Source organism: Salarias fasciatus, chromosome 3, assembly GCF_902148845.1.
Source record: "Salarias fasciatus chromosome 3, fSalaFa1.1, whole genome shotgun sequence".
NCBI classification, from domain to species: domain Eukaryota; kingdom Metazoa; phylum Chordata; class Actinopteri; order Blenniiformes; family Blenniidae; genus Salarias; species Salarias fasciatus.
The window spans coordinates 14,346,103-14,360,823 of NC_043747.1; the positions used below are offsets into that span (position 1 = coordinate 14,346,103).

A 14,721-nucleotide genomic window follows, 5' to 3' on the forward strand; every position below is an offset into this window, starting at 1 on the left:
AACACAATGCTCCAGTGAGAGGAAGTAAACTCTGACATCCTGTTTTTTTGGGAGGGTCAACCAAAAACAGGCGCGCGGGTTTGGGACGATGCGAGCAGTGAAACGGGCCGTGAAGCTCGTGATCTCGGCTCAAAAGCCTCTTCTTGTGTCACATTTACTCTGCAGGGAAGCCTCAGTCCTTTCTGAAAAGAACGAGATGTTCCACTCAGACGTCCACGTCCACCTGTCTGGACGCGCTAGCGTCAGCGTGCCGCTAGCGGCTGCCGGTTTATCTCCACGTGCCGTGAAGCCATTGTTAGGCGGGAACAGTGGCGGGACGTCACGCCTGGTATTTGAGCTTCTCCCTCGGGTTGTCAGGTCTTTGTCATCGGTTCCAGTCATTATTTAGCAAAAACAAGCTGCCATTCTGTGATGGTATCGCTCAGTGTGTGTGTGTGTGTGTGTGTGTGTGTTTCTTATTGGGTGAGGCTCCTGAAACAACAAGCATCCCTGATCTTAACAGACTTGTTGATGTTATGTAATCGTTTACGTGCTGTTCTTCAATAAAAACTTTCTTTAAATTCAGTCTGAATGATCTGATCCATGTGGCTGATCCCAGATGCCTCCTGCTGAGCGGCGTCAGTCTAATAAATCAGTGTTGGGAGTCAAACTCAGGTTCGTACAGAGTGGCCGTGTGGTGTTAGTCTCCACGTCCACCCACTCTACGTCAGGAATGGGAAGCCAGCGTATTCCCGCCTCCCCCCCATCCTTTATCTAAAGGAAGTGCCAAAATAAGCAGGAGCAGCCGGAGAGCTGGCCTGAAGCTCGGACACCTTTCTCCACCGCAAGCCAGAAGAGTCAGCGTCCACCATGAAGTCTGCCCGGGTCCCGGCCCCGGTCCCGGTCCTGGTCCTGGTCCTGGTCCTGCTCACGCCTCTTCATGTCCTCAGCTCAGGTAAGAAGAGGCTCGTTCACATCTGGCCAACTTTTCTCACTTCTTAAAACAACTGAGTCTGTCTGAAACCTGAAACTCTTTCCACCAACCGCTCGAGGACGACTTGTCATGTGTTTATTTTTCCGTACGTGTTTAAGGTTTTCTTTGGTACTGTGATCTGTAATACATACTAGGTATGAGATAAGTTGTGTGTGTCCATCTTCAGCTTCCTGCACCAGGAAAACCACTTCGTTTTCACTATCAATGCAATAAGATCTTCATTTATGTGAAAGAGCAGCAAATGTTTGTTGTTTAAAGCAGAAAAAAGGGTCTGGTTGGGTCTTGATCGTTCAGGGTCCTGGAAACGACTTTCCAGTGACCCGTCCTGAGCAGAGAGGTGATCTGACGGCAGATAGCCGGCCGGTGGGAACCGAGCGGCCCCCTCCCTCACGGGGACAACGGCTTATTGTCCTGAGACCCAAACATCTCAGCTCTCTGGCTGTAAACATGTGGAGGAAACAGCCTCCAGCAGCCTGTTTCCAGAACACATAAAAAGAAGTCCTGGAGTCTCAGAGACACATGACCTCCAGTGGGACCTGGAGGGTCGTGGCTGGAGCCTGATTGATCAGATATCTGGTATATAAAATTAGCCTTTATGTTTGTAAAAGTGACGATATCAGCATTGCTTTCTTGGAAGTTTCACCAGTTTGTTTGCCTTGTACTTTTTTCCAAAGTTCATTAAATTCTACTTTTCAGTGCTTTAATCTCATCAACGCATGAAAATATGCAGATTTCTTAAAATTTCAGTCTTTATTGTAGAACCAGCTTTTTTTCAAAAGACCAAAGAACGTCTGCTTTCTAAGCTAATAAAATCTGACAGGAAGAGGCTCATAAAGGCTTTTTGTTTGTTTGAAGTTTCACTGAAATCACTTTAAAGACTTAAAGAAATGTAATACTATTTTAGTTTGATTTATTCTAAAATCTCACAATGGAATGATCTTCTTTTAAGTTTCAGTATCTGCTCTTTAAATGCGACAGCGCCCCACTGCTCCCTCTAGTGGCAACAACTGGTACTACTGATCCGTAATGCTAATCGCATTTGACTCACTCCTGTAACCTTTAGGCCAACAAATGACCCCGACTCTTCACATTTGCCTGATCTGAGAGGTTTTGATGATAAAAAGTGTTTCAGACGTTACAGTCGGAGGGGCTGCAGGCCGGAGCTGATAAAACCAGCCGAGGCCAGAGGAGCTCCTTCCCCTTCCTGAACAGGCTCATAAATCCAGACGGAGCAGAAATCGTCTGGTGTGAAATACGCTGTCTGAAATCAGTGAAGACAGGAAGCCTGGCGAGGGACAACAATTGTTTGTGAGGGACAGGATGCAGCTTCACACACGGAGCAGAGGAAATCCAGCCTCTCACGCCACCGCAGCCTTCTTCTGCCCCAGTCTGACACTGGCCGTCCTCTCAGACGCCGACCAAACAGGAATAACGCAAAAACCCAAAATAGACGGATGCCCTGTCTGCACAGAATGTGTATAAATCAATGCAATATTTAGAGAGAACTCGTCAGTGCTCTGGTTTCAGGCCGTTTCTTGTCTCGGTAAAACTCAGGTGTGTTTTCCGCTTCGTGTTTCCAGATGATCCGACGCAGACACCAGCAGGAACTGCCAAGTCAGTAGGTGAGAGAGAGAAGGCTGTGGATTCTTCACTCAGATATTTAATTCCTGATCTAAAATCGGGCTTTCTGTTCACGAACTGAAGACTGGGTGTGCTTCAGGTGCCAAAATTATAAAGTATTCAAAATTTTACAACTGCTAAAATGCCGCAAATGGAGATCAGTGGTGAGGAGTGTGAGGTCATGTCTGTCTTCTTGGTGCTGCTGAGTTGATTTCTCTCTTTATTCAGTGGGAACACAGACAGCGCCTGTACCAGGTGAAACAACAGCAGTGGCAGGAAGAGCAGCAGCACCAGGAGTGGCAGCAGCAACAGCAGCAGCAGCAGCAGCAGCAACAGCAGCAGCAGCAGCAGCAGCAACAGCAGCATCAGGAACAGCTCCAGCAGCTCCAGCAGCTCCAGCAACTCCAGCAGCTTCAGCAGCTCCAGCAGCTGCCTCCACAGTCCGCCCTGCTCTCACTGCTTCCCAGGACAAACCGACCACCGCTGGGGACAGTGAGTGGACATCTCAGTCTTTACTCCTGATGCTGATTCATTCGCATTGGAGGAAGATAAAAAAAAAGTGATTTTTTTTTTTTGTCTTTTGTTTTAGAAAAAAGTGTTCCTCCATCCACGCAAACAGTGGCCGCTCCACCGCCACCTCCTCAGCCGTCCACACAGCCGCAGAGACCCACCGCTCCTCCCAACCCCTCGCACACACCCACCAAAAGTGAGACTTTTCTCATTCTCATTCATGCTTTTCCACTCCAGCTTTCTTTTATTCGTTATTTGGCTCTCTTTATTTGTTGTGTTATCTTTGAGAGCAGGCGGTCTGGACCCCCGAGCTCATCGTCCAGGCCAGAACACAGTGGTCCCGGACACACAGGGCCCTCCAGGTGAGGCATTCATCTCAATAACGTCTCTCCACCTCGAGGTTGATTCAAAAGGCTGATCTTGGCTTTCTCTCCGTCAGGAGCCAATGGAAGCACCGAAAAACAGAACGCAGGTACGTACAGAACGAAGCGCTCCTCGCTCTCATGAAAAGCTCGAAAACAGGCTGATCTCTGTCGTCCGCAGGTGCAGGTCCTCTTGGCTCAGGTACAGTAAGAGAACGTCTTTTCATTCTTTACTGATGGATTTTTTTTTTTTTTTTTTTTTTTCATGAACTCATGACTTTCTTTCAATTCAGACTCACAGCAGACGCAGCCGCCTCCAGGGATGTCCGTGGCCGAGGGAGGCCAGCCAGCAGAGAAAGGAGCCGGTGAGTTACAGACCAGTGATGCCTGACGGATGCTGTTTTGCTGCTGTTCAGAGACAAACAGTCGTTGTTGTTGTTGTTGTTGTGTTTGAAGGTTCCCAGCCAAACAGTGAGGAGAAAGCTCCACCCAAATCAGGTGACGTGAACCGCAACAGTTAGATACATACTGGATTCAAACTACAGACTCGCTTCCCTAAGAATGACCTCTGACCCACCACTGTTTTGAAAAAAAATTATAGTTTAAATAATCAAAAAATGAAAATAACAACACAGTTCTTTCTGTCAGTGCTTTCGTGCTCCTTTGATCACATGATTTCTGCAGCTTTCAGCATGTTTCCACTAACTCCCCTCAGTGTTGCTGTCATGCTGAAGCGCCTGAGCTGCTGCCACTCCAGCAAGAAACACAATCAAGGGTTGAAAATTGCATACAAATGTTTCAATAGTTGTGTTCGAAAGGTTTTTAACACTGATTTAGACTGGCTGACGGTGGATCTAAAGTTCCTGTATGTGTAGTGACTGTGATTTTTTTAATCTTTGATTCCAGCCTCTGACAAAAGGCTGTGGCTGATCCTGCTGCCGATCTTCCTGGTGGTAGCCGCCGCCGCCATCGTGATCAAGTTCAAATCCAAGAAAGTCCACGACCACACAGGTCGGAGGCGCGAACCCTGACGCGGCTTTAGCTCGATCCCGCGCCGTTTCCCATCTTGACCTTTATCCCTTCTCTCCCGCAGAAACCCTCGACACCGGGACCGAGAAGTGAGTCCGACGCCCGGAGGGTTTGGGTCACGTCTTGACGGCCCGTGAGCGAACGAGCCAACCGGTCACCCGTTTCCCTTTCGTGTCTCCACAGCGCGTCCTTCCAGAGCCGACCAGAAAGCACCAAAGATGGCGTCATGCTCCTCGGAGTCAAGTCGTCAGGCGGAGAGGAAAATGGTGAGCGGCCTTCTCCTCTATTTCCTGTGACCACTTCCTTCCAAGCTCCTTCTGTTTGTGCATGCCTTCATGGACTGGTGAGGCTGTTTTCTACACACACACACACACACACACACACACACTGCTTTTAATATCTCATTGTACTGTACGGGTTTTGGGTTCTTCGCCGGGCAACTGAAGGTGTTTCCTGTGATTTGGTGTCCCCGCCCTCTGACAAGCAGCCGGGCCCGAAAGATAGGGACTTCCTAACATAAACACAGATTATTTTGGACGGGCGCTATTGTGCGGCCCGTAAATGTCAGACACTCGGAGGCAGAGGAGGGGAGGGGTGGTGGTGGTGGTGGTGGTGGTGGCTACGTGCGCATGCGTGGGCCGTGCACGCACCGAGCGCCCCATCTGGGCACCGGCCGCCCCACCCTCCTCCCTCCTATCAGGAAGGAGCTGCCAGGGAAATGGAGTCATGCTTGAGGAATTTCACCGAGGGGAAAAAAAAAAAAAAAAAAAAAGCGTTTATGTTGTTACAGACGGCTGCGTTTCTTTGGATCGCGGCTATGAAATTTCTTATCTGACTGGGAAACGCTTTACTCCTAAACACCGCGCGGTATCTAGATGAAACACGGCCGGGTATCGCTCATCATCTACGTCAGCAGCGGGCAATTAATTATCCCCAGAGACCAAACAGCAAACAACTGTAGAGGCTCAAATCATCAGCTGGAGTCACACTTACATAAGGTGACAGGAAAAAAAACACAAGGACGTACATCACAAAGTGCCATATTCAATGTTTAACAGAGATAATTAGAAACAAGAGCCTTCATTCAGTTTACCCTGAGAGAATTTGGAGCAAATGGTTTTTAAAGGAGGTGGGAAAAACAAGCTGTTTCCAAGCAACAAGAAAAGCAAACACGATTCATCTTCAGAGAGAAGAGACTTAAAAACCCTCTGAAGCTACAGCACAGAATGAGGAAGGCATTTTGTTTTGAATGACAGCATGAAATTAGCCTTTAACAGAAATCTGCGTTCTTCCAGTTGTGACTGGGTGATGTTAAATTCATCTTGTGATTGCTCCAAAAGTCAGGGCAACAGTATGAACACAAACAGCACACACAAAAACAGTGTCACTAGTAAAAAGAAGAGCTAAAATATTTGTATGATAGAGTAAAATAAAAAAACTATATATTTATATATATATCTATATCTATCTATCTATCTATCTATCTATATCTATATATGTATCTATATATATAGATATATATATCTATATCTATAATATATATATATATATATATATATATATATATATATATATATATATATATATATATATATATATATATATATATATATATATATATATATATATATACACACACACACACACACATATATATATATAAAGGGTCCCAAGACAGAACCTTGTGGCACACCATTAATGACTTTAAGACCCATGGATGAAACACTGATGCAATCTTACTTTTTTTGTGAATAAATACAGACAAAAATAATGTTACTTTATCAAAACAAAAACATTTATAATTGAATGTTGAAAAATGTTGAATGCAGACAGATTAAATTAACAAAATAAGTTAAAAACTTCTGATGAGCACTTGCCAATAAACCCATTCAGCTTCACAGGATGATTTAAAAAAAATAAACAATATGCTACTTTGTACAAGGTAAAGAGTGTGTTGTGAGTTTTTGAGTTAATCATTGCTTTTTATTAAGTGTGAGAGGTGAAAGTTCTCCTTCAAAAACTGACCTGACATTTCAGATCTGAGTCAATATTGAAGAACATTAATGGCAAACAACTAGAGAGGATCTTCTGAAAATTCTGTTTTGCACTGTTTTATTCCTCTTTTCTTTTTTTTTTTTATTTGCATTTCAGCGGCTGCCAGATAAAAACCAAAGTGCAGTGACATGAAGAAGAGGATGAGTTCCAGCTGTCGCCCGCCCTGATGGTTTGAGGCAACTGAGTGCTATGTTGTTTTTTTTTTATTAAGTTTTTTTGAATTTGGTGTAATTTTATTCATTTTCAACAAGCTAATGTTGAACAGTGTTTTTGATACCTCTTCCCCTGAAAGCAGTTCAGTCAGGAAATGAGTGTGAAGTTTCTGGGAGCTGCTCAGCTCTTCATAACCAGTCCAGTCTGCAAAAAATTATGCTTTATAGGCTTTTGCAAACTGTGGATTATTTTAATGTTAACATTTCTGAACCTGAAATATGTCCATTTATCCAAAACCCCTAATACCAGCTTGTACTTTTAACAGATTGTTCTTTTTTTACTTTGACGCAAACAGGCATTTTTCCTCACCGAGGATTTCTGAAAACAAACAAAAGTTTCATGAAACTGTTGAATTCCAAGATTAAACTGGAAGAAAGAAACCTGAATTTGACATTTTTCTATGTTAAGATTTTGACATTGATGATGAAAATCAGATTTTTTTTCCCTCTAAATTCCAAGAAATAATGTAAAAGACATTTCATTTGTGGTAATTTTTTGATCTGCATTGTTTCTTCTGTGATGATCAGCAGCAGGGAAGCTCAGGGGGATGCATGGATTTATCTCTTCAACTTTTTAAAGAAATCAGGATTACGGTAAATCAGTGGAGTATAAATCTATTAATAACCTCACTTCAACATTTTAAAAGCTGGATTTAAGCGAAATAAAGCAGCATTAAAATGATACAATTAGTGCAGAAAAGGTAGATGATGTTACATGTGTGTCATTGTTTTCTGATTTCGATGATCCAAATGTTTCATTCGACGTATCCACAGTATGCAGAAACTTACACTGCCAGCATCTTTTTTTCTATTTTAGAATAAATCCATCCATAAGCTTTTAGTGTGCCTTTTAAATAAGATTGACCTCTTTGTGTATTGTAGGAAATTCAGTCTTCTGTCTAGATGGTTTCTGCATTGTGCACTGATCTCACATTCATCCCATGTGTGAAGGAATCCATCAATCACTGTTCACGTTTTTCCTAGAATCACACTCCACCTCACTGTTTTGTTTTGTTTTTTTCCTTTTTCTTTTTAAAAAATTATTTTAAACTATGTAGTGCCACTTTGGAATCCAAAAAAGAAAAGGAGCACAAGCAAAGAAAACAAACTGACAGATCGTTGTATTTAAAATCACTGGAACTGCTTTATGTGTATGTGTGTGTGTGTGTGTGTGTGTGTGTGTGTGTGTGTGTGTGTGTTTTGTTTGTCTGTCAGTGTCAGTTTCCTCAATAAATCACAACACAACTGGTTTGTTTTGCTTCTTTCTGTCAAATCAGAGCTCCCAGTTTTGATGACAGATGATGGAGGTTTTACTGAAACCGGGTTCAGGATTTGGTGTTGCTCAGCATTTGGCCGCTGGAGGGCGCCAGGAGCCGCCATGTGGCGGAGGCCTGGGCCTCCACTTCATAAACTGGTGTTTATTGCAGTGCGTTTCATGAAGTTGTCAACAGAGCAGTGAGGTATTAGGCACCAGGGTAAAAATGCCCTCTGTTGTCTCTGCAGGAGCTCCGTAACACAATGTTCTCGCCGTCCGACCGCCGGTGTGTCAGCACATCTGCTAACTGGGATTCAAACCCGAGACCGGTGCTACTCCACAGTTCCAGTGCGTGTGTTTTTGCCATCGCAGTCTCATGAGCTCCAGTTCTGACTCGATTCACAAACAGCGTTATTTGGACGGACTCTGTAAGTTGAACCTGGGGCAGCGGCTTCACGGGCGGACGCATTTCTCTGGAAGCCGCCTGGCGGGACGCCCGCCGCACACAGCCAGGGCTCACCAGCTGCGGCTGGAGGCTGAGTTACACTCAGGATGTCCTGGCAGGCATTTTCCTCAGCTTCTCCAACCGCTCACAGTCTTTAGTGTCATTCTTTGAGCCAAATATCTACTCCCCTTTCAGTTTTCACGTGTACCTCGGGCCCGGCCCGCGAAAGGTCAACGTAAATGTCAAAGTTTTCTCTTGTCACAGACGGGATCCTGCTGAGCATCGCTGGTTTACTGCAGCCCTCTTGTTCCAGGAGCAATGACTCCTTCAGGAGACTAACAGATTATTTTTGGTGCATGCACATTATTTATAGGTGATTATTTTATAGGTGAAAATAAATACCTGAAAAACTTATAACTTCAGATAGAAAGCACTGAGTACTTACTATACTTGTAAAAGTAGCTAATTAGATTGCATGGTGTTGATTTTGCATCAATGAAAATGACACACCTAGAAAATGGATGCATTTTTTATGGTACTGACAGAGATTTTCCCAGTGCAAACAGCCCCGAGCAGCACTGTACATCTTAAATTCATCATTATGCCAACATCTACATATAATTATTGCAAAAGATTCAACTGTGAAAACATGCATGTTTCAACATATGCGACCAATCACATTGATATACTATGTTTTCCTCAGTTATAGTTACATTACATCATTTCTAGTGGAAACTGGCCTGAATTCAGGTGCAGGAGAGAATAATAATCAAAAGACATTAGTGAAGTCAACAATATAATCACAAATTAGGTTCAGAAGAGACAGAGGGAGCGATGTTCACTGAAAATGCAAATCCCAGAGACATCACTCTGCAATTGCAAGAATTCACATCACTGCATATCCAATGTTTAAGTAATGTCCTTTGTGAGTCGCTCCTGTGGGTAGCCGAGCCTAACACCCGTTTTGTGCCTTAATGATTATGCAAATGACATTATCCACTGTGACGTTCGATTCTCCATCTCCCCGTGTTCCACGAGTCAAAGTGTCCTTGAGCAAGACAGTGAACCCCATCCCGGTGGATTTATTGAGCGTGGCAGCTGCCTCCATTCATGTAAATGGGTGGATCTGATTACCAGTGTAAAGTACTGTATCACTGAAATCCATTTACAATTTAATTCAGTTGCTATGGCAACAAATTACAGCGAAAGCTTGCAGAATCGCTGTTCCAAGTAAACCCGCATTTTACATTAGTTTAATGGAGATAACTCAACTTGTCACTGAAAATGTTAAACTTTGCAGGTCTGCAAAGCCTCACAGATCCAAATGAAACAATGTTTATTAGATAAAATATGTCAGCTTCAATAAGAAATGCATTTCCCTTTTGGATTTTGTCGTGTGACTAATGCGACTCTCAGATCCTGTACGCTGCACGTGCGCGTGCACCCAGCTCTCTCCTGCAGTCATGATATGCAATACTCATGTTATTCGTTTTTCTGGCGGGGAGGGAAGGAGGGAGGGAGGGAGGCAGGGAGGGGGGAAAAGAGCTGCACGTTTTTCCTGCAACGAGAGACGTGCCAAGCCAGTGCAGCAGGTGTCCTGCTGGGCGATAACAGACAGCTCCTCTCAACTCTGCTGGACGAGCAGTCCGAAACACAATAATCCGTCCGTTCAGAGAAATGGGAGTTGGAGCATATTATCAGGCAGATTTTGGCCGACTCGCCCCGCCGACAGAGAGTGAAAGCCACTTCATTGTCCCGTCTGACCTTTACACGGCAGATGTTTGATGCACAAAGCCAAGTGCCGGGTGGAATCCGGCTAGTGTTTCAGCTTGTTCCCAAGACCGATCCAACTGCTCTCAGAAGAGTAAGACGGAGACAGAATGTAACAAGGAAGCATCTCACGCGCTGACAGCAAGAAAACCTTTTATGAAGGGGAACGAACTGATCCGAGCATTCTCCATGGCTTCCCTCCATCTGAACACAAGATAGAAATCGAAATGCTTACCAGAGAAAATCAATATGTTTGTTTTTTGTGGAGAATTTTCTTTTGAATAAACATTCGAGGAACTTGTACAGTTGTGCTACCAGCTATTCAAATGTCCCACATTTTGCATAAGTCTTGCATCATAAAAGCCTGAAGATAAGAAGAGAGACTTTGTGGACACTGTCTGCACAATAAAACATGAAAAAACATGACAGAACTTAAAGGATTTAGTGAAGCTAACTTGCAAGAATGTTGTTTATTAGCTCATAAAGTATTGGGATTGTAGTTTTAAACACTTGACAAATCTCTTTCTGCTTGTAAAGATTTTACGAGGCAGCTAGAGTGAAATGCTGACTACCGAGTCCAGACTGCAACTGTGTCAGCGACTGATGGACCTTAATTAGAATAAATGTAGGTCGCAACCTTATTTCGATTTAAGTCATGTCAGCTTGCTTGTTGCTGTGGCTTTGATTTTGCATATTGTACAACTGATGGAAAATTTCAGTATTGTTTGTTTTCCTGTTTTCACTTTTGCAAATACTCTATGGTTTGAACGTGCAAGAGGCTATAAGATCCCACTCGCTGCATCCACAAAAGAAAGTAAGAATGTAAGTGTCGAAGAACTTCCTTCTGCCAGCTTTCTGGGTCTTTCCATGTGACTGAGAGCACTCTGGATTCCATTACCCTCCGGCCAGCAGGGCCAGCAGTCCGTGGGGGGTGAGGGGCCAGATCCAGTTTCAGGGAGAAAATGTCCCCCTCTCTTTCTCTCTATCCTTCTCCCTCTCTCGCTCTGTGTAGCATCTATCCCTGTTTTTTTTTTCTCTTTTTCACGGCCGACGGTTTCAAACTTTTCGCCTCATTCCAGTTCAAGCTCCTTTACCGCATAGCAACGCTCCAGCTCCTGCCACGTCATTGGTCAATTATTCAATTTAAATCCCCGTTTTGCGGCCAATCAGATGCGCCTGCATGGCCACGACGGTGCGTGCTCTCTGATTGGTCAAACCCACCGGTCAGCTGAGCGCGAGAAGGTATAAATACTCCTCAGGAGTTGGAGCCGGTGTGTGTGCGCGTGTCAGTGTGAGCGAGGAGGGCGGTGGGCGCTTGGATGTATTTATTTAAAAACCGCCTAAACTGAAAGATCTCGACTTTGCACCGAACAACTTTTGAGGTGAGTAGTTTAGTATTTCTGCAGCCGTATCGGGGCTGAAGCAGGAAGTTGTGGTTCTGTTCGTTTTGTGTGTAAAAGAAGCTGGGAAAGCTGAGTCTTGTCGGCGTGTGTTCGTCAGGACAGCGGTCCAGTCCAGGACACGGCACGACTCTCGCCATGGTTGCCACGAGCACGCTCAAGAGCAAAGGCAGCGACCATCACCAGGAATGGGTGGAGAGAAGACCGGGGCAGGTGTACATCGAGAAAGGTGAGCTGTGCTGCTGTTTGCTGGATGCTTCCTCCACTTGTTTATGGAAGGAGGAGGAGGGATGAAGTCATCCCATCAGCCAGTCTGCACAACAACAGCAGATCTGACAGCAGCTTTTTCTCTGCTCCCAGCTGCATTGTTGGCGTTTTCATAAAGCTCCATTGTGACCGGAGTGAATCTGCTCCACGTGCTGGTTCAGTCTCATTTCACGCTGCAGCCGGAAGCAGCCGCGTTCCCACAGACGTTCAGGCGTCTGCAGGGAGAGGCCGCTTGTTTGTGCATGCTGGAGTGATGAAATTCAGTCTTGCAACAATTATTTTTGATTTGCTGTTGTGCTTTAACTGCTTTCTGTAATTTCCCTCATTTCAATTACCTTTGGAGAGCATCCTGAGTTTCTCCAAGTAGTCTCCTTGGGTTGAATATGTTAAAGAGTTGCTTTAAACTCTGTAAACTGTCCAAATCTTATAAAACAAAATATCATGCTTCAGTTTTAGTTGGTTTTAAAACATGATTTAGCATAAATCCATAAACTCTGGACGTGACATGGTTTTAATGTGGAAGCTGTTGGCCTTCATGTCACTTGAACTGTTTTCCACAGCCTTGGATTCCTGGGATTGCTCTTCGTCGGAGCTGCAGAGGAACGCCGACGCCACCGAGGAGCAAACGTGTCAACAGCTGGCCAAGATGTTCGAGAGCTGCCTGTCACGGGCCAAGAAGACGACGCTCCACTGCTCCACCGTGCTGGTGCCCGAGAAGCTGACCAAGAGGATAGCCCGCGAAGTCCTGCGGCTGGCGGCCTGCGAGCCCTGCGGCCTGCGCGGCTGCGTCCTGTTCGTCCACCTCGAGCATGACAAGGGCTGCTGCAAGCAGCTGGAGCGCATCGCGTGCGACGCCACCGTGGTGCCCACCTTCGAACTCTCCCTGGTTTTCAAGCAGGACGGCACCGCCTGGCCCAGCCTGCGGGACTTCTTTTTCATGGGGACCTGCTTCGCCCCCGCCTTCAGACACGCACTCAAGCTGAGTCCGAGCTTCCGGCTCGTCAAGAGAAAACTGTACTCCTCCTCGGCTGGCACCGTGGTGGAGGAGTGTTGAGCTGGTGGAGCTCGGAGACTTGGGGGGGGTTGGATTTCCTGTGGGTTAATACACTTCTGATCAAAATGTCAATGACACTAAAGTGGTGTCAGAATTTCTACTGTGTTTTTGTACGTTGCTCTTTGTCAGCTGATCTGCTTGCCAGTCGGCTCGGGATGCAAAAGTGGAAGTTTGATTGTTCTGGATTTGGGTTTGTGGTTTGAAAGTTTTTTATCTGTAAAATAAGTCATGGATGACTTGGTGTTCCGAATGCGTGAACTTGTCGCTTAAATGCTTTTTTTTTTTTTAATATATAAACGATCGCACAGATTACCAATGAATGTAAAGTGATGTTCACTTAAAGTTTAAGAAGAACGTCCGATGGGTACACAAAAATGCACTTTGTTGACGCATCCTGCTTGTTTCCTCTGAATGTGGAGCAGCCGTTAACACTCCTAGGCTCCTGTTGGGAACTAAAACGTAGTCTTTTGTAGCTCGTAGTGCAATGCTGTAATTGGAGTAGTCGATGTGTCTCTGTTCCTGTGATGCTGCTGTCTTGGTGTGGGGTCTCTCACAAGAGGAATTTAAATGCCTTAAAACTCTTACAATGTAAATTTTTCTCTCGTTTCTGGAGTTTTTTTCCCCCCTGTTGCTCTTCTTCAAAGCAGAAGCCTGATCCAAGTGAAATGTTGCGTCACTGAAATGTGGAATCCCTGTCTGTCTCTTTTTTACAATCTGACTGGGTTTGCAAACAGCCTTATGGCCCGTCTTGTATTTCAACTGTTTTTGATCGCTCATGTTTAATGCCACGACAATTTGGCAATAAATAATTTAACACCTTGCACTTGTTAGAGTTCATTTCATGAGAACATGGCATGTTGATTTCCCCTTGGCTGAAGCGGAGCGATGATGGGAGCTGAAAGTATATGAAGTTCAGAGTCCATTATTGCGGGATTATTTTACTAGTCCAGAAATTGGGCTGCTTGAACAAAAATGTGTTTTGACATGTCTGCTTTATTTGATCACTCGGATTCTCGCATCACGGAGAGAAATGTGATGCAGTATATTTCACCGGCACATGGGGATTAGAAGAAAACCTACTCCACCAGATGCAGTTTGATGGAAAAACCTGATGTCAGGTAAGTGAGCTTTGTCTTAACTTTTAAAATCACCAAGTTTGCAACATTCTTTCTTCACGCAGCTGCTTCGCTGGAACCACCTCGGTGATTTACAGCAGCGTTGCAGGAGATCAGCTGATGCTTGTTTTCCACAGCAGATGTAAACAGTTGGCGCTTGAGGTGTTGCGTCACGACCGAGCAGAAGGGCCACCCAGTGGTCTGTTAGACAACCCTCAGCTCAAGGCTGGGATTTTGTTTGCGTGTTCTCTCTGAGGGAATTTCTAGTGGTACTGAGTCAAGCTTGAGGTTGATTTGTGATCAGAGTTTGCCTGTGGATGTTCGTGTGGTGGAGTCCAAACTTCTAGATTTGTAGTCACGAGAAAATAAATGATCCATGCAAATTTTCCCTGTTGTGTGCTACTGATCCTGATTCTCGTGTCAGAGTGGCTCCTCGGTGAACCGACGGCTCTGCCGCTGCTGATTGGACGAGCTCCTCCGCTCAACGTTGTGTGAACCTGCAGGCTCTGTGTGGTATTTCTCTCACTGCGTTTAATGGAGGGCCTTGCAGGGTGACTCTGAGACCCTCGTGACCCACCAGAGGTCAATCAAAGACTTTGTCACCATCCTGATACTTTTGTACAAAACTTCTTTGTCATCAAGTTCTTGATATTC

General features: G+C 45.0%; 2 protein-coding genes across 4 annotated transcripts; both read left to right on the forward strand.

Annotated features, from left to right (window-relative positions):
• Nucleotides 1–711: 711 nt before the first annotated feature.
• LOC115382109 (testis-specific gene A8 protein-like) lies at nt 712–7,602 on the forward strand. Of its 2 annotated transcripts, none has more exons than XM_030083774.1 (13): nt 712–934; nt 2,554–2,595; nt 2,822–3,085; nt 3,183–3,299; nt 3,397–3,465; nt 3,543–3,575; nt 3,647–3,667; nt 3,759–3,830; nt 3,922–3,963; nt 4,372–4,476; nt 4,559–4,583; nt 4,678–4,760; nt 6,649–7,602. In XM_030083774.1, exons 1-13 carry the CDS (start codon nt 850–852, stop codon nt 6,657–6,659), a joined length of 969 nt encoding a protein of 322 aa, XP_029939634.1. In that variant the 5' UTR covers nt 712–849; the 3' UTR covers nt 6,660–7,602. The 2 variants fall into 2 exon arrangements, with proteins under 2 accessions (XP_029939634.1, XP_029939626.1); XM_030083766.1 differs by having other exon boundaries at nt 716–934; nt 6,646–7,602.
• Nucleotides 7,603–10,011: 2,409 nt separating this feature from the next.
• On the forward strand, nt 10,012–13,772 carry LOC115382123 (DNA damage-inducible transcript 4-like protein). 2 transcript variants are annotated; one of them, XM_030083788.1, is made up of 3 exons: nt 10,012–11,613; nt 11,732–11,860; nt 12,459–13,772. In XM_030083788.1, the coding sequence occupies exons 2-3, from the start codon at nt 11,770–11,772 to the stop codon at nt 12,950–12,952; spliced, it is 585 nt and encodes a 194-aa protein (XP_029939648.1). In that variant the 5' UTR covers nt 10,012–11,613; nt 11,732–11,769; the 3' UTR covers nt 12,953–13,772. The 2 variants fall into 2 exon arrangements, with proteins under 2 accessions (XP_029939648.1, XP_029939657.1); XM_030083797.1 differs by having other exon boundaries at nt 11,737–11,860.
• The last annotated feature ends 949 nt before the right edge of the window (nt 13,773–14,721 follow it).

Bases quoted from the DNA above. Each gene is read 5' to 3' on its own strand.
- LOC115382109 (XM_030083766.1), top strand. From the start codon at position 850: ATGAAGTCTGCCCGGGTCCCGGCCCCGGTCCCGGTCCTGGTCCTGGTC. The intron at 3,576-3,646 runs GTACGTACAGAA...TGTCGTCCGCAG, and splicing joins CACCGAAAAACAGAACGCAG to GTGCAGGTCCTCTTGGCTCA. The intron at 3,831-3,921 runs GTGAGTTACAGA...TTGTGTTTGAAG, and splicing joins GCCAGCAGAGAAAGGAGCCG to GTTCCCAGCCAAACAGTGAG.
- LOC115382123 (XM_030083788.1), top strand. From the start codon at position 11,770: ATGGTTGCCACGAGCACGCTCAAGAGCAAAGGCAGCGACCATCACCAG. The intron at 11,861-12,458 runs GTGAGCTGTGCT...TGTTTTCCACAG, and splicing joins GCAGGTGTACATCGAGAAAG to CCTTGGATTCCTGGGATTGC.